Genomic DNA, 23,205 nt, shown 5'->3' on the forward strand with positions numbered 1-23,205 from the left:
GGGTGGTCGTCCAGTCTCTGCTATGTCCCTTCAGTGGCAGCAGGCTTGCCCTCTCTGGAGGCAACCTTTTCCATCTACACACACTTTTGGCTGTTAGAAAGCTCTTTTGGCTGTACCAGAATCCATGGCTGTCACCTTGCTGTGTCAGCCCTGGAGGCCACACAGAAGTCCCTACATTACTCTGAGGCTGCTCTCCTCTGGGGTGAACACCCTCATCCCTCAGCCTTCACACGTGGGATATAACTTCCCATCTGCCCCCAGCGTCCCAGTGGCTTCTCTGACAGAGTCCCCACCTGTCCAAACACGTGTGGATGTGGCGGGTGAGTGCGGCTGCTCGGCTGCTGCCCCTCCTCAGGCCCAGCTCACCCTGGCGCCCTCTGCTCCCCATCCCAGATGACAGTGTTGCTGCCCCCAAAAGCCCCTGGGGCATCAACATCATCAAGAAGAACAAGAAAGCAGCCCCCAGAGCATTTGGGGTCCGGCTGGAGGAGTGCCAGCCAGCCACAGAGAACCAGGTGCGTCCCCACAACACTGCATAGCAGGCAGGGAACTGGGAGGCCAAGGCATGGATGTCAGAGGTGCAAGGGACTTCGGAAGCAGCTGTCCACTTTACATGCAGACACAGCTGTGGGAGCCCAGGGAGGGAGCAGCAGAGCTGAGGCAGAGCCCAGAATCCCTGACCCCCGGCTGATGCCCCTTCTCAGACCACGGCAAGGCTTGGGGGTTATTTCTAACCCCCAGACTGGAGGCAGTGAGGGCCTTTAGTCCCCTCATAGGGTTCCTGGCAGCAGCTGGGCCTTGTATTGCCCCCATCTTGGCCTCCCCACCTCCTCTGGCCCACTGGTTGCCCTCACACTCTCTAACACCCATACCCTGCCTGTGTCTCCAGCGCGTCCCCCAGATTGTGGCTGCGTGCTGTCGCATTGTGGAGGCACGTGGGCTGGAGTCCACGGGCATTTACCGAGTGCCAGGCAACAATGCAGTGGTGTCCAGCCTGCAGGAGCAGCTCAACCGTGGGCCCAGTGACATCAACCCGCAGGATGAGGTGGGTGCAGCTGGGGGGCTGTGGGGAGGGCCCAGGGGGCGTGCATGTCTATTGTGTTCATTGCACCCTGCGATGTGTGTGGCACTGGGCCAGGGCACCAAGATGGGCAAGATGGGACCTACCCTTTGCAGGCCAGCCCTGGGGGTGGGCATCACCCCCCTGAGGCTGAACAGATAGATGCAGTCATGGCTTAGGGATCCCTGGCCAGAGTCTCAAGGGCAACAGTTTTGGGCCTTACGGATGAGTAGAGTTCACTAAAAGCCAGTAAAAGCCGGGTAAGGGATTGCAGGCAGTGGGAACGGCCTGGGTAAAGACGTAGACTCTGAAGGCTTGCCAGTAGTCAACACACCTTCTCTGTAAAAGGCCAGGTAGCAAGTATTGTAGGCTTTGGTTACCATATAGTCTCTGTTGCATACCTTCCTCCTTCTCTTTCTCCTCTTCTTCCTCCTCCTTCTTTATTTTCACAATCCTTTAAAAATGTAAAATTCATTCTTAGCTCAAGGGCCATGCAAAACCAGCTGCTGGGTGGTTTTGGCCTATGGGCCATGGCTGTGGACCACTGGCTTAGAAGAAGGGAAGTAGATGGTGTTTTCTGGAGCAGCCAGAAATTTGGGGGCTGCAACACGGGAAGAGACTGGTCAGATGAGACCAGCTCGTGAAGGGATATGACAGCCACACTTAAGAGGTTTCAGCAGAGCCAGTGGTTCTGACTGTGTTTTCCAGAATCTTAAGTTTCCCCAGATGTGCTGTGGAGGACCAGGGCCGGGTCGCGACCCCCATCCTTGCTTGAACTAGAGCAACCCCTCTCTGTTGGATTTTCATGGACAGTTTTATGTGACAAAAGGGGCTCTGCTGAAAAAGAAGTTTTAGAAAACAACAGAGCTGGGCGGTGAAGTCCCATGAGTCACATACCATGAAGCCTCATGTGATACGTGACAGTCTTCCTGCCCTGGAAAAGGGAGTGGGGAGAGAAGACAAGTATGTGTGAGATCGTGGGCAAGGGAAAAGGCTGGTGTCTCATCAAGGACCAGATTGTGTGGTGAGGAAGGGGAGGATGCTAAGGGCTGGAGCAGATGGGAGGCTTGAGTGTTGGAATCTTCAAGGGATGCATAGGAGGTGGCAGCTGGACAGGAAGGCAGCCTAGGCACGGCATGACGGCATTTTCCAAAACCCCAGAGAAAGTGCTGAGTGTCAGGACAGAGAAAGGACCCACCTCCTGGGCTTGGCAGTGGGGAGGGTGAGGGCCAGGGCAGGAGACAGAGAGATTTTCATGACTCCACTATTGCCTTTGACCTTGATCTAATGGACAATAGAGAGCCTTCGATGGCTCTTCAGCTAGAGAGGCATCAATGAGAAAGAGTAGTGCTTTATCTTATAGCTAATGGATATGACTGAGGAAGGCCCAGAGCAGGACATCTAGGAAAGAAACTACCGATATATTGGCAGTGCCAAGGGACCAGGAGGGCTCAGTGGTCCCAGGGGAATGAGGAAGATGGGAGCAGCTCTCGGAGCTGGTTGTATAAGAGGGAGGAAGGTGGGGCAGGAAGGGCCAAAAGTTTGAGCTGGGAGCTGGTGGTATCTAACCCTGGCAGAAACTGGGGCGTAGGACGGGAGAGGGAGGCTGGGTCAGGTAGTGGTCCCATTGGATTTGGGATGATGGTAAGTCACCCACATGGGGTGATGGCATAATCAGGCATTAGACCAAGAGTAAAGTGGAGAGTGGGTGTAGGGTCATGCTGGGGCATGGAGATGAGATGGAGGGAGCTGCTATTCAGGGAGAGTGGACATCAGAAGTGCCCTGTGAGTGGGCAGAAGGAGAGGAGCTCGGGAGGATGGGGACGAGGGGCAGACCTTGCACATAGGAGGGGTCAGGAAGGACAGGGCAAGGCCTTGGGTTTGACAGCTGGGAGATGAGAAGAGCCCAGGCCTCAGGGCCAGGAGCGGATGGAGGAAGGTGGCAGGCACTGCGCTGGGTAGGGGTGGGTATGTACCAGAGCACATTATCTAGGCCTGAGGAGGGAGAAGAGGGCCTTGGGTGGGGGTGTGCCGAGTGCATTGGGTATGTGGTTTTGTCTTAGACATCAGTGGTGTCATTTGTTGGTGGTGGGGGGAGGGGGCAGTGCTGGAAGTTAAGTGTGTGTTAAGAATCTAACTCCTGTTGAGCCTGCGGGGAGGGTAGTAGTTGTGGGATTGTCAGGCCTTAAGCTGTAGATCCATTGTAGCGAGCATGTGTATTGTTGAGCTGTGTGTCTTTGAACATGTGTATTGTCCAGTTGCCTGTCTGTTGAGGGTATTATGTTGCTTTCTGGGCATGAGTTACTCTGAGCAGTTCCGGGCAGGGTTGTTATCCTTGACTTTGTACAAGGTGATGGTGCCGCCTGGTGGACAGAAGGGAAATGACCCGGCTGTTCTTAATTCATTCTAGTATTCAACAACCATCATTTAGACCAGAGTTTTCTCACCCTTGACACTTTGAACAAAATAATTTTTTGTTGTGCATTGGAGGAAGTTTAGCAACATCTCTGGCCTCCCCCAGTTGTGAAAACCAAAATGGTTGCCAAATGTCCCTGGGGCAGGGGGGGAGGGCAGAATTCCTGATTTAGATCTTTAAAGTGCCAGGTTAACAGAACTAGCTTGGTGATAGGAACACAGTAGGGAATTAGACAGACAGGATCCCTGCCCCTTATGGAGCTTACATTTCCGCCAGGGAGCTAGGCAGGAACTAGAAAACGAATATATATAATAATGACAAATTGTGATAAGTGCCACGGAAGAAACAAAGTCAGGGCTGTGATACAGATGACAGAGCAATGGCAATGGCGGCTGCTTTAGCTGTGACAGTCAGAACAGGCCTCTCTGAAGAGGTGACATGTAGACAGGGTGAGGAGCTGGTCATGTGGAGGGCAGGGTGAGGAGAGTTCTAGTGGAAGGAATAAGCAACTGCAAAGGGCCTGAGACAGGAAGGCACTGTGCATGAACGTGTACTATGCCAATGATAAGGACAGGGGGGTCCAAGGATGATTCTCTGCGAAATGGGGAGCACGGGGAAGCAGGAGTTGGCACTAGCAGGCACGATGAAGGTCCAATGGGCAGACTCATTGGAAGTAAGAAGTAAGAAGTAGTAAGTGAAACGTGGGGGTTTCGCTTACTTCTGTCCCTCAGAGTGTCCGGACCAAAGAAGGCACCTGGTACTTTCTGTGGATGGGCACATGTTGGAGCTCACGGGGCTGGATAGAGCAAGGACAGGCTGGGGTCAGATGGTAGGGGGGCTAGGACATCGCTGAGGACTCTGTTCTGCTGCCTCGATGAGTCTCCGTAGCCCAGAGATTCCTGGTGTGGGCAGAGCTTGGTGTGAGTGGATCCCAGGGAGGGCCTGGGCTCGGCTGGGCTGGGGTCTAGGGCTGGACTAGCATGGAGGCATGGTCACCTGGGCTGGGCCTGGCTGGCCCTACACCTGGACCTGGGGGACATGGGGGTTTGGGCACTTGGCTTGGCTTGCCTGTGGCCTGACATCTTTGCCCTCTCCCCAGCGCTGGCAAGACCTCAATGTGATCAGCAGCCTGCTCAAGTCTTTCTTCCGGAAGCTACCTGAGCCTCTTTTCACCGATGGTGAGTAAGGGGTGGAAATAGAGGATGGGAGGAGGGATACCTGTCTCTGCGGCACCCTGACCACTTTTTAAATTGGGTTTGTTAGTTTTACTTTTTAGGTTTTTATTTTAATACAAAAGAAGCGTGCTTGTAAAAAACTCAGGTAGTGTAGATACGAATAAACACAAAGGTCTTTGTCATTCTCCCACTCCCTGTCTCCCGAGGTTATACTAACATTCTCTGAGCATTTCCTATGTGCCAAGCACTACTCTCTTCAACAACTCCAGGAGGTATGTACTATTATCTCCACTTTACAGATGAGGAAACCGAGGCACAGGGAGGTTAAATGACTTACCCAAGGTCTCACAGGCTGTAAGTGTCAGTGCCAGGATTCAGCTCCAGGCACCCAGCTCCAGAGCCCAGCTCTTGACCATTTGTTGAGCTGCTTATTAGCAATCTTTTGTGTTTCCTTTCAGAGCCTCTGACACATACGACAAAGACACACATGCGTACATAGGGTTTGGAGTTGGGTGCATTCATTGGTGTGCTGGTAAATGTTTAATATCTGGCTCTCTGGGGGAAAAAAGCCTTGATCTGTAGCATTTTCCAATTTCCATGGTGTAAATACTTCCCTCGTGACTGATTTCAAGCCACTGATACACTGTCACCAATGTGGAGCTGGGAAGCAATGTACACAGTTGGCCGTCAGGCAGCAGGGTAAGCAGGCCTCAGCACACCACTGGTGGGTTCTTAACAGAAGGAGGCTTGTGATTCTGAGATTTAGTCATGTCAGTACAAAGAGCTCTACCTCATTTTTTGGTAAATCAACTACATAGTATGTCATAGTCTGAATAGAATGTAATTCTTCTAATCACTCCCCGGTTGATGGATATTTAGGTTGTCTTCAAATTTTTGCTGTGACAAAACATGTTGCAGTGACTTTCCTTGAGTATGTCCCTGCACGCCTGGCTTGGTGTCCTCGTGGTAGATTCCTAGATGTAGAATTGCTAGGTCAAAGTCCTGATAAACATTTTTGACAGCTAATGTCACGTGGCACTCTGAGAAGGAGGGCCTATGCACACCCCCACTAACAGCATAAGAGAGTTTTGGCTTCCCACCACTGCCGTCAACACTGGATGTTATTAATGTTTTAAACTTTTGCTACTCAGATAGGGGAAATGGCATCTTATTGTTTTAATTTTAATTTCCCTCATTACTGGGAAGATTAACCCTCTTTTCATTAGTTTATTGGTCTTTTCTATTTCCTCTGTAATTGCCTGTTCAGACTATGTGCCCATTTTTCTATTCGATTGTCTGTCTTTTTTTCATATTGACTTGTAGGAGACAAGCTTTTGTATATTATGGATATTAATCCTTTGTTAGTTTTTGCAAATATTTGTCCTGATCTTCTGGTTTGCCTTTTAACTTTTCAGTAGAGAAGTTGGAAACAATTATTTTAAGTGTCAAAATTGTTAATGTTTTATAGATTCTGTATCTCATGGTTAGGGAGGCTTTATGATTATAAAACTATTTCCTTATTTTTCCATTATTTTAATAACTTTTCTATTTGGCTCTGTAATGCAATTATGTGTATTATGTGAGCTAGAAATGGATATCCTCCCCACCCCCCCAACAAGATAGCTAATTGTCTCAGGGACATTTACTGACACCTTCATTCCTTCCACACTGATTTGAAGGGCTGCCTTTATCACATAGTAAAGATCTGCATGGCCTGTTTCCCTCCTTTCTGCCCCGTCCTTACTCATCTTTCCCTACCAGTTCCGCTGCTTTAGCTTTCCTATCTTTTTAGTGTGTTTCAGTATCATTCTTCTCCCCCATCATTCTTCCTCTAAAAAATATTCTTGGCTGTCCTTGTACATTTATTCATCCAGATGGATTTTAGAATAAACTAGCCACGTTCCATTTTAAAAGTTCCCCACGGACTTCTTCTGAAGGGAGTTGGGGGGATCCTGACATAGGTAGGGTAGGGTGTCTGGAGGCTGAAAAGCCCCTCCCTTTTTCTAGGTAACTGTCTCTTCTGACCACGTGATATCCTTGTCCTGGAGACTGGTGCAGGGGCCCCTTTTCCAGTATGAACATGCAACTCAGGTCTTATTTCTTCCCAAATGAACCCCCCTGGGCGACCCCAGGTCAGGTGTACACCTGAGTGCAACTGTGGTGGATTTGATCACATGCACACAAGGCCACAGAGCTCCCTGAAACTGGAACAGCGTGGGCCGGCTCAGCCAGCCGGGGCTTTCAGCCTGGAAGCCACCCACCTTGACTGTTGGAGAAGGCGCTGCCTCCCACGTCTCTAAACGGTCTTCCCTGTGTGTGTCTTCCCTGTGTTCTAGATAAATACAACGACTTCATCGAGGCCAATCGTATTGAAGACTCGAGGGAGCGGATGAAGACACTGCGGAAGCTGGTAAGAAAGGAGAGGTGCTGTTGGGCAAAATATAGACTGGGCTGGGAGCACTACTGTCCCAGGAGGCCCAGAGTCCAGTGCCACTGACTCGCTCTGCAACAGTGGGAAGCCCTTCTCTACTCTGGGCCTCAGTGTCTCTATCTGTACAAGGGGGTAGCTAGAGGTAGATTCCAGGCCCCCTGAGATATGGCAGTGGGAGCCGCTTTGGGGCGTGGTGGACAGAGGGGTCTACTGACAGCCTGGTTCCATGTCCCTTCTCTCTCCCGCCCAGATTCGGGACCTTCCAGGACACTACTATGAAACACTCAAATTCCTAGTGAGCCATCTGAAGACCATTGCTGACCACTCAGAGAAAAACAAGGTAGGTGGGGGCTCTGGCATGGAGTGTGGGGGAGGGACACGTACCTGGGGCTCCTCAGCGTATTCCGAGCTCCTCTGGGTCAGAAATCTCAAGGCCCTCTAGACATGCCCTCCTCCTTCAAGGTCATTCTATCCCCACCCCAGCGCTACATGCTGGCCAGTGCTTCTCCCTCAGAGCCATTTCCTGAGTTTCAGAGGTCTTCCAGAGACCCAGAGCCACAGTCCCCCTGCAGCTGATGGAGTTCTACCCTCTTATTCTGCGTTTCCCTAAACACACCACTGATATCTTCTGGTTCTGCAGCAGCAAAAGTGAGGGGACTATAGGATTTCTCCCAGTCCTAAAAGACCCTTGGGACCTCGGGTCCCTCCTGTGGGATCTCCCACTACTAGCACAGTATCGGTGTATAGTGTGGGCACTGCCCATGGCTACTAGAGGCCTGGGAGTGAGTGGAGCTGAAATCTGGCTGTGCTCTCCTTCCCAGGCACCTCCATGCCCATGCAAGCCCGTGCCCAGCCCATAAGTGAGGGACATCTTAGGGTATGATCAGGACATCCTAAGGGGCCCAGAGTAAGGGAGGCCTGGGGCACTGGAGTCAGGCTCACAGTGTCACTGATGCTGGCCTGCTCCCTCCCCTGCCCAGATGGAGCCCCGGAACCTTGCCCTGGTGTTCGGGCCAACGCTGGTGAGGACGTCCGAGGACAACATGGCAGACATGGTGACCCACATGCCCGACCGTTATAAGATTGTGGAGACTCTGATCCAGCACGTAAGCAGCTACCCTGGCTGGGGCGTGTCCCCCTGGGCACCTCGCTCCTGTTTGCCTGAGTGTGGATGTTCTCAGGGAAGGATGAGGCAGCTTAAGAAAATGCAGCTGGGATGGTGAATCCCCTTTATAGGCTGTGTTTCAAGGCCAAACAGGAATGGATCCTAGAATCACTGTTGTTCTGGGATGTCACATTCCCAGCAGGAGAATCAGGAGGCCCCGGAGCTTCCAAGATATGTGTGAGGGTCAGAGGGAGGACAGGCAGGGGATTCTTGTTATTGTCCACGAACGGATGAGAACCGAGAATGGCCAACAGAGGGCGCAGGAGAACTTCGTCTTCCAGAGCCAAACCCAGGGCAGCACTGACCCCTGCTGGGATGCTCAGGGATTTCTTTATGAATCCTCTTAAATTTTTCCATTTCCAAATCTTGGTATGAGCTGTAGTCCAGCCCTCAAAGGGCAGAACCAGATCCCCTCCTGCCGGGAGATAAGATTGGCAGCTGGTCAGAGGAAGGGGAGCCTCAGCCTCCTGCACCTCATAGACACTTTAGGGAAGGGATCATGTTACCTTCATTTTATAGGTGAGGAAACTGGGCCTCAGAGAAGCAAAGTGACTTGCTGAAGGTCACACAGATAATACATGGCAGCCCAGGATTTTAACCTGGGTCTGTCTGACCAAAGCCCGTGCTTTCCTCCCCACCTACTGGGAGGGCAGATTCTGTCCTAGAAAGAGGGCTGGCCAGGGTCAGCGAAATGAGGCAGTGGGGTCACTTTTGGTTATGCTGACTGGCCTTGCCTATTTGTTTTCTTCATTCACTGTGTGGTCAGGGCTCCTAGGCCCATTTTCAACTTAACGTTGGGACCACTGGCCTGGACTCCCACTCCAGAGCTGTCAGGCCAGGGCCACTGGGCAGTGTCAGGAATCCTGATGAGGCCTTAGTCTGGGGAAGCTTATCTCCCTTGGAAAAGTTCAGCTCTCTGATCAAAAAGGAGCCCCCTTGGAGCCCCGTGAGTGTGTGCTTGGGGGGGGAGCAGTGAGGAAGAGAAAGAGGCTGGCCCCACCACTCCTGGAAAAGTGCTTGGATGCTTGAGGCCTGTGGCCAGCAGGGCTGTCAGCAGCAGCAGGGAGAAAGAGGCCCACAGTGTGTCTCCTTACTCTCCCCCATAACCCTGAGGGAAGTCCTGAGCCAATAGCAGCCTCTCCTCTGGGCAGGGTCGGGGAGGGGGCTCCTTTACAGGTGTATTACACGTACCGAGCTTAGTACCTGGCGCATAGTGAACACTCAGTGTTTATTGAATGAATGAATGGCCGTTGAGGTTATACCAGTCTGGGCTTCCCCACCCAGGGATTCACTCCTGGGAACTAAGGGAGCTGGCTACCCTCCATTCTTCACCTCCTTGGCATTTGATCATAATCATCCCTGGATGGTGGGTGAGGGAATGAGTTTCCCCCTCAGCAGACCCCTTAAGCTCACCCTCTACCCAGGTTTGCCAGGTTCTGTTAGCCCAGAGGCTCTGTAGCCGGGGATCAGTGTAGTGACAATCCCAGGCAGGGGTCAGACTTGTGGCTCTGACTCTGAGCACCCCTGACATGTCAGTGGATGGTAGGAGTTAGTGGGTGACATGACCTCCTGCTGGGAGTTCCAGCTGAAGCCATCACTTGGCCTCCCCTGCTTGGGGCTCCTGTCATCTGTGGAACCTTTGGGCAGCAGAGCTGGAAAAGGCCTTAAGGTCTCAAACCTGTCCTCACATCATATAGACGGTGCAAACTGAGGTGTGAACAGGAACAGTGACTTGCCCAGGGTCACACAGCAAGATGATGGCAGAGTAGAGATGAGCAAAACCAGGGGTTTGGCAAGTCACCAACCAGCTCATACCTATGTTTACTGAGTTAATTGGAACTCAAACAAAGACCTTATCAACGTTCATTTATTCACTCAGCAGACATAGTGATACCTACTATGTGTACAGTGGCATTTTTCAACCTTGGTACTAGTGACCTTCAGGGCCAGATCACTCATTGTGGGGTGCTGCCCTGTGTATTACAGGATGTTTAGCAGCATCTCTGGCTAGATGCCAGGAGCATCCGTCCAGTTGTGACAATTGAAAATGTTTCCAGACATTGCCAGATGCCCCCTAGGGGGTTCAAAATCACCCCTGTTGAGAACCACTGGTGTATCAGTTGAGGGCACTGGCTGTGAAGCCAGCCTGCCTGAGGTTGAACCCTGGCTCTGCTCCTTATATGCTGAGTTACTTACTTACTGTCTTTGTGCCTCTGAAAGTAGAGATAATAATAGTACTTACTTCGCAGTGGTATTGTGACGGTTACATGAATTAATATCTGTAAAGCACAAAATGGTGCCCAGCAGTTAGTGTTATATAAGAGTTAGCTATCGTCGTCGTCATTGTCGTTATTCCATGCCAGAGCCTCACAGGTACTGGGAACACAGAGACGTGTGGAACTCAGGCCCTGCTCTGAAGGAACACTGCCCACTGAAGACATGACTTCTTCATGCTCTGGGCTATGCCCAGGGAAGCCCCACAGAAGGACCCAGCCCAGCCCTGGGTGTCGGGCTGGGTCGGTAGTCGGAAGTTCTTGAACTGTCTTAAAAGACCATGAGGAAATTAGATAGGCAGAGAAGGGAGAAAGAGCATTCTAGGCTGAGGGAACAATGTGCAAAAGCAGGGTAAATTCTAAACAAGCTAGTATGAATTCTTCCAGAGAAACGTGGGCCACCTGGAAGCGTCCTTAGACTTCCGGGTTCCTGGAGCATTTTTGGGTACCCTCACACCTGAATTAAAGGCTGGCTACGTAGTGCCCCCTCTGGTCAGCTTGTATCTGGGTAACCTCACTTTTTAATAATAATAGCTGACATTTATTATATACTAACAATGTGTTGTACTAAATGTTTTACATCTTTCATTATTTTTAAATTTTTTTAATAATTGAGATTTAATAAACATATAACATTATATTAGCTTCAGGTATACAACATAATGGTTCGCTATTTGTATATATTGTGAAATGATCAGCACAGTAAGTCTAGTTAATATCTGTCACCATCCATAGTTACATTTTTTTTCTTGTGATGAGAACTTTTAAAATCTACTCTCAGCAACTTTCAAATACACAATACAGTATTATTAACTATAGTCACCATATTGTATATTATATCCCCATGTACAGTACATCCCCATGACTTATTAATTTTGTAACTGGGTGTACCTTTGACCACCTTTATCTATTACACGCATCCCACTCCCCCACCTCCTTGCCTCTGGCAACCACCAATTTGGTCTCTATCTACCGTGTTTCCCCGAAAATAAGACCTAGCCGGACAGTCAGCTCTAATGTGTCTTTTGGAGCAAAAATTAATATAAGACCTGGTTTTATTTTACTATAATATGAAACCGGGTCTTTAATATAATATAACATAACATAACATATAATATAATACAAGACAATATAATAATACCGGGTCTTATGTTAATTTTTGCTCCAAAAGACTCATTAGAGCTGATTGTCTGGCTAGGTCTTATTTTCAGGGAAACATGGTAGGAGCTCAGATTTATTTATTTTTTAGATCCCACATATAAGTGACATTATATGGTATTTGTCTTTCTCTGTCTGACTTATTTTACTTAGCATAATACGCTCAAGATCCATCTATGTAGTCACAAATGGCAAGATTATTTTTTATGGCTGAATAATTTTTTGAGGAACCTCCATACTGTTTTTTATAGTGGCTGGACCAATTTACATTCTCACCAACAGTGCACAAGGGTTCCCTTTTCTCCACATCCACACCAATGCCTGTTATTTCTTGTCTTCTTGGTATTAGCCATACAGTATTCTGTTTTAATCCTCACTACAATTTTTGAAGTAGATACTCATATTATGCCCATTTTACAGATAAGTAAGTAGACTCAGAGAAGTAATTTGACTGAGGTGAACTTGGATCCAAGATGACTGACTCCAGATGTTGCATTTCTTTCTTGTCCTCTCTCACTCTTCTCATATGTCTCTTTCTTGTTTCTCTTCTGTGCTGCTTATTTGAGTCAATCATATGCCAGATTTTGATGAATAATAACTGAGGTTCATGGCACTTGGTCATAATCAACCTTGCAAGTCTCCTTGTTCATTCCTGACCCTACTGTGCCCCCACCCCATAAGTACCCACTCTAACAGGTTAATATGTATCCTTCCAATCCACCTTTTATATACTTATTTTAAATACATGGATAGCCTTAAATGTGTATAATATTCTCTCTGTGTTTTAACTTTCGGTGAGCTTAGCTAACTTTATTGTAATTTCTGTACTGTTAGAACTTAATTCTGCTATCTTAAATGTCTTTTTTTTAAATGCCTTTTTTTGTTGATGTTTACCACATTTTTATTTTATCTCTTTTTTTGGTCTACCATGCCTTGCTTTGATGGATTGATTTTTTTTTCCTGATATGAAAAACATGCAATTATAAAATCCATACTTATGTTTGGTTTTCACTATCAATTTCTAAAGCTCATCAGTGTCTATGTCTTCCTTCTATATCTAAAAGCCAAGTACCTTAGTGTCCTTTTACCTGTCACTGGTTTCTCCCTCTAAATTTGAATTCCAGATTGTCATGAATACAGTGTGTGTGTGTGTGTGTGTGTCTGTGTTTGTTTGCTTGGTTTGATAACAATGGACTTTTCTACACTACTGTCCATCCTTACTTCTCAAGAGTTTGTTGCTCCACCCTGGATTCATTTCTTTACTTACTCATGTACTCAGTTAAGAGGGTCTTTGTGTAGTACTTGCTGATGTCTTAGAATAGCTTTATTTCATACTCAAACTTAAATGAGAATTTAGCAGGGTATAAAATTCTAGTTTCAAAATTCCTGCATTCGTAGTCCAACAATACATTGTGAATATTACTTCCTAGTCTTCTTGTGTCTTTTGCTGCTGAGAATTCTAGTTACAGCTGATACTTGTTCATTTGTAAGCAATCTGTTTTTGTTTTTCAGAAAACTTTTAGAGTTTTATATCTTCAAGATTCTCAAATTTCACGAAATATATTTAAGAGTGGGATGTTTACTTTAATTTCTATCCCGTTTGGCATTTATGAGAAACTTGTTGCCTGCCTGCCCTTCAGGGAATCTCCTAACACCTCCTTCCAGGCACTTCCCTTTTCTGGGTGAGGGGAGTGCCACCCCAGTTGTAAGAGTTGAGCCTACTGCTGGTGTATGGTACACTCAGTTCTATCATCCCTGGCAGGCCTTCTCCCTGCAGTGGGCCCAACTGGCAGTAGATGGCGCTGCTTCTAGCTTGCAGTAGGGAGCCAGCCAAAGTGATGAGTGCTGGACAGTGTTTAATGAAAAATAGGCAGAGAGAAGCTCTCCCTGAGCCGGTCATCCATCTCTACTCAGACCCTCTCTCACTCCAGGCTGCATTTCCCTCCCACACTGGGGTCCAACCTTTTCTCTCCCCAAGAGTTTCTCATAGTCTGTGGAGTTGGGTTCCAGGATCTATCAACTTCCCTCTGAGACCTCTCTAGCAACCAGGCCAGCCTGGGTTTTGTTGGGAAGAGGGGGGACCCTTGGCTTCTTTGTGCCTCCTCCTTGCCTGTTCCATCTGGCACCTGAGTGGGTTCTCTGGACTGAGTAGGTTGGGAGCCTCTGTCTCCCTGTCTTCCTTCAGCCCCTTCCCATGCTGATTGATCACTTCCTTTTGTCTCCTCTGCAGTCAGACTGGTTCTTCAGTGACGCTGAGGACAAGGGGGAGAGAGTAAGTGATGCAGAGGGCAGATGGGGTGGGGTCTGGTCTGAGGTGGGTCCTCATCTCAGGTGGCGGGAGCAGCAAGACTCAAGCAGGGACAGGTCCCTGACCATGTGGCATCCACAGTCTGATGGAGGAAACATAGACTCTCTCCTCAGGAGCCTCCGATCTGATGGGGGACTCAATCCTTGCCTTTATGAGCCCTCATTCTAAGGGGGCAGATGTAGGCCTTGCCCTAAGGAAATAGAGTCCAGTAGCACAGGCAGACCCCACCTAAAGGATATGTTATAGGAAGGTCCTGTCTGATGGGGGAGATACAGTTCCTCCCCTGAACTGTGGGAACAGTTTGGGCCTGCAGGGTTCAATGAGGGTGTTGGGAAAGTTACAAAACAGTCCATCTGGGGCATGTAAGACCTGCCCTCAAGAGTGCCTGATTGATGAGGGAGACAGTCGCTGCCCTGGTGAGCCCCAGTCTGATGGAGGAGACATGGGCCCTGTCTTCAGGGCACCCCGTTCTGTGGGATCTGCAGTCCAGCCATCTGAGGGCATGCTGGCTGACCCTCCTCCTGTTTGCAGACCCCTGTGGATGACAAGGAGCCTCAGTCAGTGCCCAACATCGAGTACCTCCTGCCCAACATTGGCAGGACAGTGCCCCCTGGTGACCCAGGTTCAGGTGAGTGCAGGAGCCAGGGAAGGGGTGGGGGTGGGGGTGGGCTCTGTATTCCTGAGGGTCCCTGATGCCTGGCTAGGCTCCCAGCTTCCCTGCTCCTGCCTCAGCCGGGCCCTTCTCTGCCCCCACCACTGAGAAGGGGCTGTGGCAGGGCCTTCTTCCTCTCTGGGGAGGTCCAGCTTGCCTGTGTGCCCACCTCCTCATCTGCTCAGCTGCCCCCGCCCCAGGGCTGGGTAGGAGCTTTGTTTGCCCTCCTTCACTGGTTTCTTTCCTGAGCTTTTTATTTCTTATGGACTGTGTCCTTCTGGGCATGTTACTCTTTTTAATTTTTCTTCCTTTTCTCCTTGCACCCCTCTGTCTCTCCCTCTTCTCCCTGTACTCTCCTCCCATCCCCTGGATCCTGTCCCTTCTCTTCTCCTCTCCTTCCCCTCCTCCAGCGGACCTGTTGGAGATTTAAAGGGTACAGTGTGGCGTTGCAGCCTCGGTCACTAACAGTGGCGGGTGATTATAAGAAGGCTGGGCAGGCAGAGGTGTCCCAGGCTGAGAGGACCTCACCCTGACATGCCAGTTCCCCACGCTGGTTAACAATCCCCAGCCCAGTGCCCTCCTACATGAAAGCCGCTTCTCAGGAGGAAGGAGGCACTTGCTGGAGCCAGATCCTGTCCCCCTTGCCAGGAAGTCTGGGTGCCGTATGGCTGCCCTCCCGCAGTCCCCCACTTTGCGGCCTTCTCTCTGTGCTGAGCTCAGCCACTTCTGGTTGTCTGGGCAGGGGAGGCTTGGCGGTAGTGGGACCCAGCCTCTGCAGACATTAGTGATGCCAGCCTTAGAAGCCTCTCTAAAGCTGTCGCTCCTGTCTCGATCACCTTCGAGGACTGGCTTTTTCTGCTTCTGAAACCAGTGCCCCTGGTCACTCAGCCCTTGAGTCCTAGTTCTGTTCCTCTGGCCCTGTCATAGCAGAGTAGCCCAGAGACACAGGATTGCCCAGTGCCTTCTTGGCTCCAGCCACTAACGCCTCCCACCCTGTGGGTGACCTGTCCTTAGTATTTTGACCGCTCCTGTCTCTAATGGAGGCATACCACAGCACCCCTAGTTGCAAGAGACAGGCTGGGGAAGGGACCCAAAGGACATGGGGTGGGGATAGCAGAGAGGAGACCGGATCTCTTCTAATCACCCGCTGCCACTCGCCTGCCCCATGTGTGTCGCTGTGTGGTGAGCCCATCTGCCCCTCTCACCGTGTGCGGGGCGGGCTGGGGAGGACGCATCTAACTTGCTTGCCAGAGAGTATGGATTAACCGCACTGCTCACTGCCCTGTCGGACCCCCAGAGGTCCTTGGATCAGCCTGCTCCCTCCCCAGTCCTGGAGAGGACACTGCCAAGACTCATTTCTGGTTCCTTCTCCACCCCAGTGATATTAAGGGAGTGGGACCCACGTCCCATTGAGGTAATAATGATTTTACTCTTCTTCATAACTTCGGTTATAAACTGGGGCCATGCCCCATACGGGCAGATTGATCTCAGGTCTGGAGATGGAACCTATGAAGGCTTTAGTCACCAGCCCTCTCTACCTCCTGTGTCCCGCCCGCTTCATGTCTGCCCCTGTACTAGATCATTCAAATGGTCCTCTTCCTTCTTATGTCCTGGAAGTGGGGGTAAGGGTGGATGTAGGGCACCCACCTCTCTATGCACTCACTGTGTGGTCTCCATTTCTCCAGAGCATCTGTGATTTGCTGTGTCTCACTGTTGTGGTTTTGTGGACTACGTCTGATATTTGGCATTTTCTCTGTAGTGCTTCAGAGGAACAGGGACAGGAGGGTGGTGAGAGGAACAGGACCCAAAGAAAAGCCCCCCCTTGCCCTTAACCCTGGGCAAATGAGGGTCAAGTGGCTGGAAGCCTGATGTCACTTCCTGCCAGAAAAGGAAGTGGTGACTGACATCATTTTCTGCCTCATCCCTATCCCATGGGAAATGACATCAGGGGCCCATCACACTCTCCACGCTCAGGGAGATCTCAGGTTTCTGAACTCCCTGGTTTCTGAAGCCTTTGAGGAGAGGGAATTATGTTCACAAGACTCAGCCTGCTCTTGCCCTGATCCAATTTTCATTTTTCTTTCTGTTCTCACCAACAGATTCCACCACCTGTACTTCAGCCAAGTCCAAGGTAAGTGCCAAGGCAATTCTGAAGCCTAACCCTACATAAGCCAGCCCACTTTGTTTTTCGGTCACGAGAATTGGGAGACTTGCAGTTGGACTCTGTGGAAAGTTGATGATCACTAGGAAGGCAGGTGGGAAACGCTGAGTGTCCAAGATAAACTGAAAAGTCGTTTGCTTTGGCTGTGTTTGGTGAGGCATCTGGTATAATGGAAGGATCTGGCTTGGGAGTTAGGTGGCTGAGAGGCAGTGTGTTCAGTGGTTAGAAGCAGAGAGTCCTGGGTTTCAGTTCTAGCTCCACTGGAAGCTTTGGGGCACTGGGCAAGTTACTTAACCTCTTTCTGATCCTCAACTTCCTCGTCTGTAAATGATGGCTAATGTTTATCCCCATAAATTGGGTTAACAACAGATATGCCCCATATATCTACTGTTTAAAGTCTTTGGAGAGCCCAAGTAAGCAGAAGGAAGGAAATAATAAAGATAAGAGCAGAAATCAATGATATCAAGAACAATTGAGAAAATCAATAAAACCAGAGCTGGCTCTTTGAACCAGGTCTCACAGCCAGCTGGTCGCCTGCTCCAACCTGCCCTCTAAGACCAAACCTGTCAGGTGATGATGCCTGCCCCAGGCAGACGCTGCCCAACTATTAGGTTAGAGCTTGATGGCCAGGAAGAGTGTCTTAGCTGCCATACAAAATACCATAGATTGGATGGCTTAAACAACAGAAATTTATTTTCTCTCAGTTCTGAAGGCTAGATCCAAGATCGAGGTGTCGGCACGGTGTGTTTCTGGTGAGAGCTCTCTTCCAGGCTTGTAGACGGCTGCCTTCATGTGTCCTCATGACAGACAGGAAAAGCCAGAAAGCTCTATCATATCTCTTCTTACAAGAGCACTAATGCCACCATAAGGGCCCCACTCTCATGACCTCTTCTAAACCTAATTACCTCCCGAAGGCCCCATCTCCAAATACTATCATATTGGAGGTTGGGGCTTCAGTGTATGGATTTGAGGGGCAGGGCACAATTCTGTCCACAGTAGTCAGTGAAATCAGGTGAACGTTGACTGGCCAAACTGGGCTCATTACTGTCTGGATCTCTAAGCACTGGCTAGGTCCCAGCAAGTCCACTGTGCCTGACATCGAGCAGGTAGCTATTGTCAGATGAATGCACTGGAAAAAAAGAAGGAAGGCTGCTCTAGTTTGGTGCAGAGGTCCCCTGTAACCTCTCCATATAGCCTCTGTCTGCACACCTCTGGTGATGGGGAGTTCACTCCATCACAAGACTGCTGTGGCAGGGAGCATGTTCATTATAGTGACCTGAAATTAGCTTTTTGTCCCTTCCATCCATTGCACCTGCTAGCCCCTCGGTTTCCCATCGCCTCTCCTGGACTGACCACTTGACCTTTATGTGAACCTACTGACCTCTGCATTCCCTGGCAGTGACTATTCTGATCTCATTGCTTCTATAACTAATCAGGATAAAGTAATGTGATCAGATAGTCCTAGTGGCCTCTCAAGTCTCTCAGAGGGCATGGCCAGGAAAGAAAGTGGCACAGGCCACCATGTGCCTCAGATTGCTCATAGCGGTGCTGCCATGTCGCAGAACTCCAGGGGTGCACTCTACAGTTGTGTAGTATAGGCAGCCATGACCCAGGACCACGTGCCTGTAAATCCTGAATCCCTGACATGCTCCAGCTTCCTCAGAACTAACTGATGTGAGAGAGGGCGCATAGGATGTGGTCTCCACTCCTTATTACACTGTGGATGAAATAGGAGGTGGCTTGTGAAGAGGGGTTCAAGGGTAGCTCATTCCAGCCCAGCATCTGCTTCTGCAGGGCTTCCTATGTTGAGGGGACTCCACTCACCCATTTGTTCATTCACTTTAAATTTATTGAGCACCTATTATGTCCCAGGCTTGTGCCAGGAATCGTGGATGCAAACACACATAAACCACAGACCTTGCTCTCAAGGAGCTCAGAGTTTGATATAGATAATATGCAAACAAAGCTATTCTGATATGAGAAGAGCTGGTGTAGATGTATTTTCAAAGGGCTATGGGAACAGAGAAGGGATTTCCCAGTTCAGCCAGAGAGGGCTGGGAGATGGCTGCACAGAAAGTGGTGCCATGTTTGAGCTGGGCCTGGTAGGAGGAGTAAGAGCTCATCCGCAAATGGCGTGGGGTTCCAGGGTGGCGACTAAAGGCTGCCAGTGTTCAAGTGCAAGTCATATTGAGGGAAGGGTTTGTAGGTCAGCATGGCCAGAGTGAAGGCTGTGTTGGGGTTGGGGTCAGGACAGGAAGGACACCAGGCTGGGAAAACTGGGACCCGGTTGTGAAGGGCGCTGTGTCTTTGCTTTATCCTGGTGGGAGTGGGGTCCTGGAGAGACCAGAGGTGACCGGAGTCCTGCTTTCCCTTAAAGAATTGATTGCTTCGAAGGAGAAGGGACTGGGGTGAGGCAGGGTGGAGGCAGAGTCCTATTGGGAGAGGGTGAGAGGGCAGAAAGGCCCGGAAAAGGCAGAATGAGGGCCCGAATGGAGGATGATGGGGATGAGATGACTTTGGGAGTCACTTTAGGAGGAGAATTGAGAGGAGGGGAGAGGGAGGAATCAGAGATCACCTAAAAGTGGGGCACATGAATGGAGGTGGTTTGGGGCAGGGGTAGAGAGCATACTGTGGTTCTAGAGAGGTGAGTTCCCGGTGCCTGCAGACACCCTAGTAAAGATGAACTTGCATTTGGAAGGAGAGTTCTAAGCTCAAATAGAGTTTGGTGTCGGACCAGGAGGCCTTGGCAGCAAGGATGTTGAGGAAGAATACTTCCCAGGCAACGTGAACAGAGAGAGAAGACGGGGCTGAGACAGAGCCCTGGGCACATGGCATCTTAAGGTTTAAGAGGGGAACAAAGAGCCCCCAGAAGGCAGAGGAGAGGCCAGAAAGGGAGGACTAAAACCCAGGTTGGAGGAGGCAGTGATCGCAGCATGGCTTCTGCTGGGGGATTGGGGAAGGCCAGGACCAAAACACACTGCCCGGCTTAGCCCTGAGAACAGCAGCCGGGAAGTTTCCCATTTGGGGTATGGAAATCACAATTTGGGAGTGACTTCAATCCAAATCATTGGATGGTGCCAGGCCTTTTAGCACTTTTGGCAGCAGAGCTGGCATTTGGATTGATCTAGGGTTGGGAATTATCAGGGTGGGGTGCTGAGGGGATGGCTGTGGGAAAGGGAAGTGAAGTTGGGTGAGTTGCCTGGAGAGGCCTGTACATGCTGAGTAGGTGGAAAGGCAGGTTTCCCAGGTGGGAGGGAGTGGAGAGGGCGGGGCCTAGGAGCTGTGGTCAGAGAAAGGTCCCTGCCAGGCTCTGGTGATTAGGTATAACCCAGGACAGTCTATGTGTAATGGGTTCAAACAAATACTATTCACTGTTGAGAGACTTAACAGAGCTGTGTCTAGAAGGATTTATCTAGCGCTGGATATGGAGAATGGAATGAAGTTAGGGGTGGCAGAGTTTCTAGACCAGCCCCCAGCTCACAGGAAAGAGCTGAGAGTCTAGATTAAGTCTGAAAGGGATAAGGAGGAGAGACCTCAGGGCTGGGAGAGGGGCGGAAGGGTAGTCTCTAGAGTGGATAGTGACACTCCAGCTGGGACAGTGGTCCAGGAGGAACGGTTTATGATGCCAGTGGGGATGCTGGGCTGGGCTGGACCTGTTGAGATGGGTGCCATAGTACTCGGGGTGGGGGAGGGGTGTCCAGGTGGGAACGTGAAGGGAGCTGAGGCCCTCTGGCCTGGGGCTGGAAGAGAGGGCCATGCTGGCGCAAGTCTGGGCGCCTCCTGCATACTGACCTGTCGCCCACCCAGGGTTCATGGGCCCCCAAGAAGGAGCCGTATGCCCGGGAGATGCTGGCGATCTCCTTCATCTCGGCTGTCAACCGCAAGCGGAAGAAGCGGCGGGAGGCGCGGGGGCTGGGCAGCAGCACAGACGACGACTCGGAGCAGGAGGTGCACAAGCCCGGGGTGGGGGCGCCGGGGACCCAGGACCAGCCCGAGGAGCGGCTGCCGGGCGCTGCCGCCCCCGAGGCCCCAGGGCGCCTCAGCCCCCCGGCGGCGCAGGAGGAGCGGCCGGCCGCGGACACGCGCTCCATCGTGTCGGGCTACTCCACGCTGTCCACCATGGACCGCAGTGTGTGCTCGGGCGCCGGGGGGCGGCGGGCCGGCGCAGGGGACGAGGCCGACGACGAGCGCAGCGAGCTGAGCCACGTGGAGACGGACACTGAGGGTGTCGCGGCGCCCGGGGGGCATCTGGCGCGGCGGCCCTCCTTCAGCTCGCACCACTTGATGCCCTGCGACACCCTGGCTCGGCGCCGCCTGGCCCGAAGCCGCCCGGACGGCGAGGGCGCGGGCGCGGGACGGAGCGGCCCCCGCGTCGTAGAGCCAGCGGGCTCAGCCTCGTCCAGCAGCCAGGAGTCGCTGCGACCGGCGGCGGCGGTGGCGGCGGCGCTGGGCGCGCGGCCCTCGCGCCTTGAGGCTTTGCGGCTGCGCCTCCGTGGCACTGCCGACGACATGCTGGCTGTGCGGCTGCGGCGACCGCTGTCGCCCGAGACGCGGCGGCGCCGGAGCAGCTGGCGCCGCCACACCGTGGTGGTGCAGAGCCCGCTGACCGACCTCAACTTCAACGAGTGGAAGGAACTGAGCGGAGGGGGCTCCCCAGAGCCCGCGGTCCCTCGGGCCCACAGTGACAACAAGGACTCAGGCCTCAGCAGCCTGGAGTCCACCAAGGCGCGGGCCCCGTCGTCAGCGGCCTCGTTGCCGCCCACGCCTGGGGACCCAGGGGCACTGCAGAGCCAGCCTCCTCGCCGCTCGGCCGCCTCCCGCCTCCATCAGTGTCTGTAACCAGCTCCCTCCCTTCCCTGCGCCGCCCCCACTTCGCACCCCTTGGGAAACAGGCGTGTCCTCTGCCTTACACCTCTTCTGTTGCCCCTGGGTGAGACCGTGTCTCCAATTTGTGTGCTGGAATTGACAGGCGGTGGGTAGTGAATGGCAGGGAGGGGCTCCAGGGGTAAGGAGAGGGGATAGTCTGCTAGGGGTTTGTGTCCCCTGGATAAATGACAGTGTGCCCTTCTGGGCCTTACTGCGTCCGCACTTAGGGACCCTTCTCAGTCATGGGGTGTAGATAGGGAACTCCCAAGTCTCAGACTAAAGACAAAAGGAAAGATACTGGGTGATGCTGGCTCTTCCTTCTTTGCTCTGCCCACACCCATTAGCTCCTAGCTCCTAGCTGGGGGCTGGGGGTGGGGGGTATGTTGTGTATGTATGTCTGGGGAGAGGTGTAGGGCAGTGGTGTCCATGGGAGAGGGGTTGTGTGTGCGAGGGTGTGTAGTCACTGTCCAAAGGTGTTTCCAATAGCAACATCTGCCACCCCTGCTGCCTTGTCTCCCCATTCCCACCCCCATTAAGGTTCCCTGTCTTTGGTGCACACAGGGATCCTTCCCCCCTGCTGCTTGTCAGAGCCAGAGAAAGGGGTTGGGGCCACTCCACAGGGGCAAGACAGACACTCACCAGGCTCACTCCCCCACCAAACTTTTGCCAGCCTCTAAATCACCCCCCAAGCGCTTTGACCATGGTGGAACTACCCATTCTCCAGATAGTTTGGGGAAGATCCAGGGTTCCCCCTGCTATACCTCCCTTGCCCCTCTCTTTGTTCTTCCAGCTGTGCCTGCTTCTTCCACAACTCAGGCACACAGACCCCACCTTCTGCCCTTTAGAAGCGGTGGTAGAAACATACACTGATTTATGAGGTCTGAGTTCTGTCTCTTCCTTCCGGATGGGCGGGACCCAGCCCCCTCTCCTCCCAACATTGTAAATAGACCTCCCATCACCAGGCCTCCCACACGAGCCCTCACTCATTCCAGGGAAGCCCAAGCCCACAGGGGCTGTGAACCCTACCGCGTGTCTAGCTGTCCTCTTGGTTTATGCAAAGATTTGCTGTAGATTTCTCTCTCCTCCCTCCCCCTTCCTTTTATTGTAAATATTGTCTCTAAATGTGTAACATATTATAAAGAATTTATAAGGATTTTTAAAGATGTTTTGCTCATTTAAAGAAGTGTTGTAACTGTTGGGTAAGCCTCCAGCCCCACGGTCCGCATGTCTCCTTTCACTGTGTCCTTGACACACCTCTCTAGGCGACAACTAAGATTTCCTGCTTCTGAAAAGTCCTGTCTTAAAAGTATAGTCTATATCTCGGAAATAAATGGCCTTCCTCGAGGCATGAATCAGCTGTGTCACTTGTTCTGGAGGGAGGAGAGGGCCAGAGTGGGGCTGAGGTGGGGGAAGAGAGGTGCCTGGCCCACAGAGGGAGCACGATAGGGCTGGACTAGGTGGTGGCAGAGTGGAGACAAAGCTCTACCTCCTGGTAGTTCTGTAGGTTTCCCATCCTGGGAGGCTGGTAATAGCAATGACA

General features: G+C 51.4%; 1 protein-coding gene across 9 annotated transcripts in view; it reads left to right on the forward strand.

Annotated features, from left to right (window-relative positions):
- Window positions 1-23,017, forward strand: part of ARHGAP23 (Rho GTPase activating protein 23) — a 74,730-nt gene extending 51,713 nt beyond the window's left edge. For 8 of the 9 annotated variants that reach the window (XM_074319821.1, XM_074319824.1, XM_019740567.2 and 5 more), the window contains 10 exons: window positions 394-515; window positions 890-1,045; window positions 4,576-4,654; window positions 6,988-7,061; window positions 7,333-7,422; window positions 8,063-8,188; window positions 13,909-13,950; window positions 14,518-14,614; window positions 16,738-16,769; window positions 20,607-23,017. In XM_074319821.1, coding sequence (XP_074175922.1) covers window positions 394-515; window positions 890-1,045; window positions 4,576-4,654; window positions 6,988-7,061; window positions 7,333-7,422; window positions 8,063-8,188; window positions 13,909-13,950; window positions 14,518-14,614; window positions 16,738-16,769; window positions 20,607-21,638 — 1,850 coding nt within the window. In that variant the 3' untranslated portion in view covers window positions 21,639-23,017. Of the gene's footprint in view, window positions 1-393; window positions 516-889; window positions 1,046-4,575; window positions 4,655-6,987; window positions 7,062-7,332; window positions 7,423-8,062; window positions 8,189-13,908; window positions 13,951-14,517; window positions 14,615-15,048; window positions 15,072-16,737; window positions 16,770-20,606 lie in introns of all 9 variants that reach the window. The other variant, XM_074319826.1, reaches the window with a different exon arrangement.
- Window positions 23,018-23,205: the final 188 nt, after the last annotated feature.

The sequence above is a fragment of the Rhinolophus sinicus genome, linkage group LG15, assembly GCF_036562045.2.
Source record: "Rhinolophus sinicus isolate RSC01 linkage group LG15, ASM3656204v1, whole genome shotgun sequence".
NCBI classification, from domain to species: Eukaryota; Metazoa; Chordata; class Mammalia; order Chiroptera; family Rhinolophidae; genus Rhinolophus; species Rhinolophus sinicus.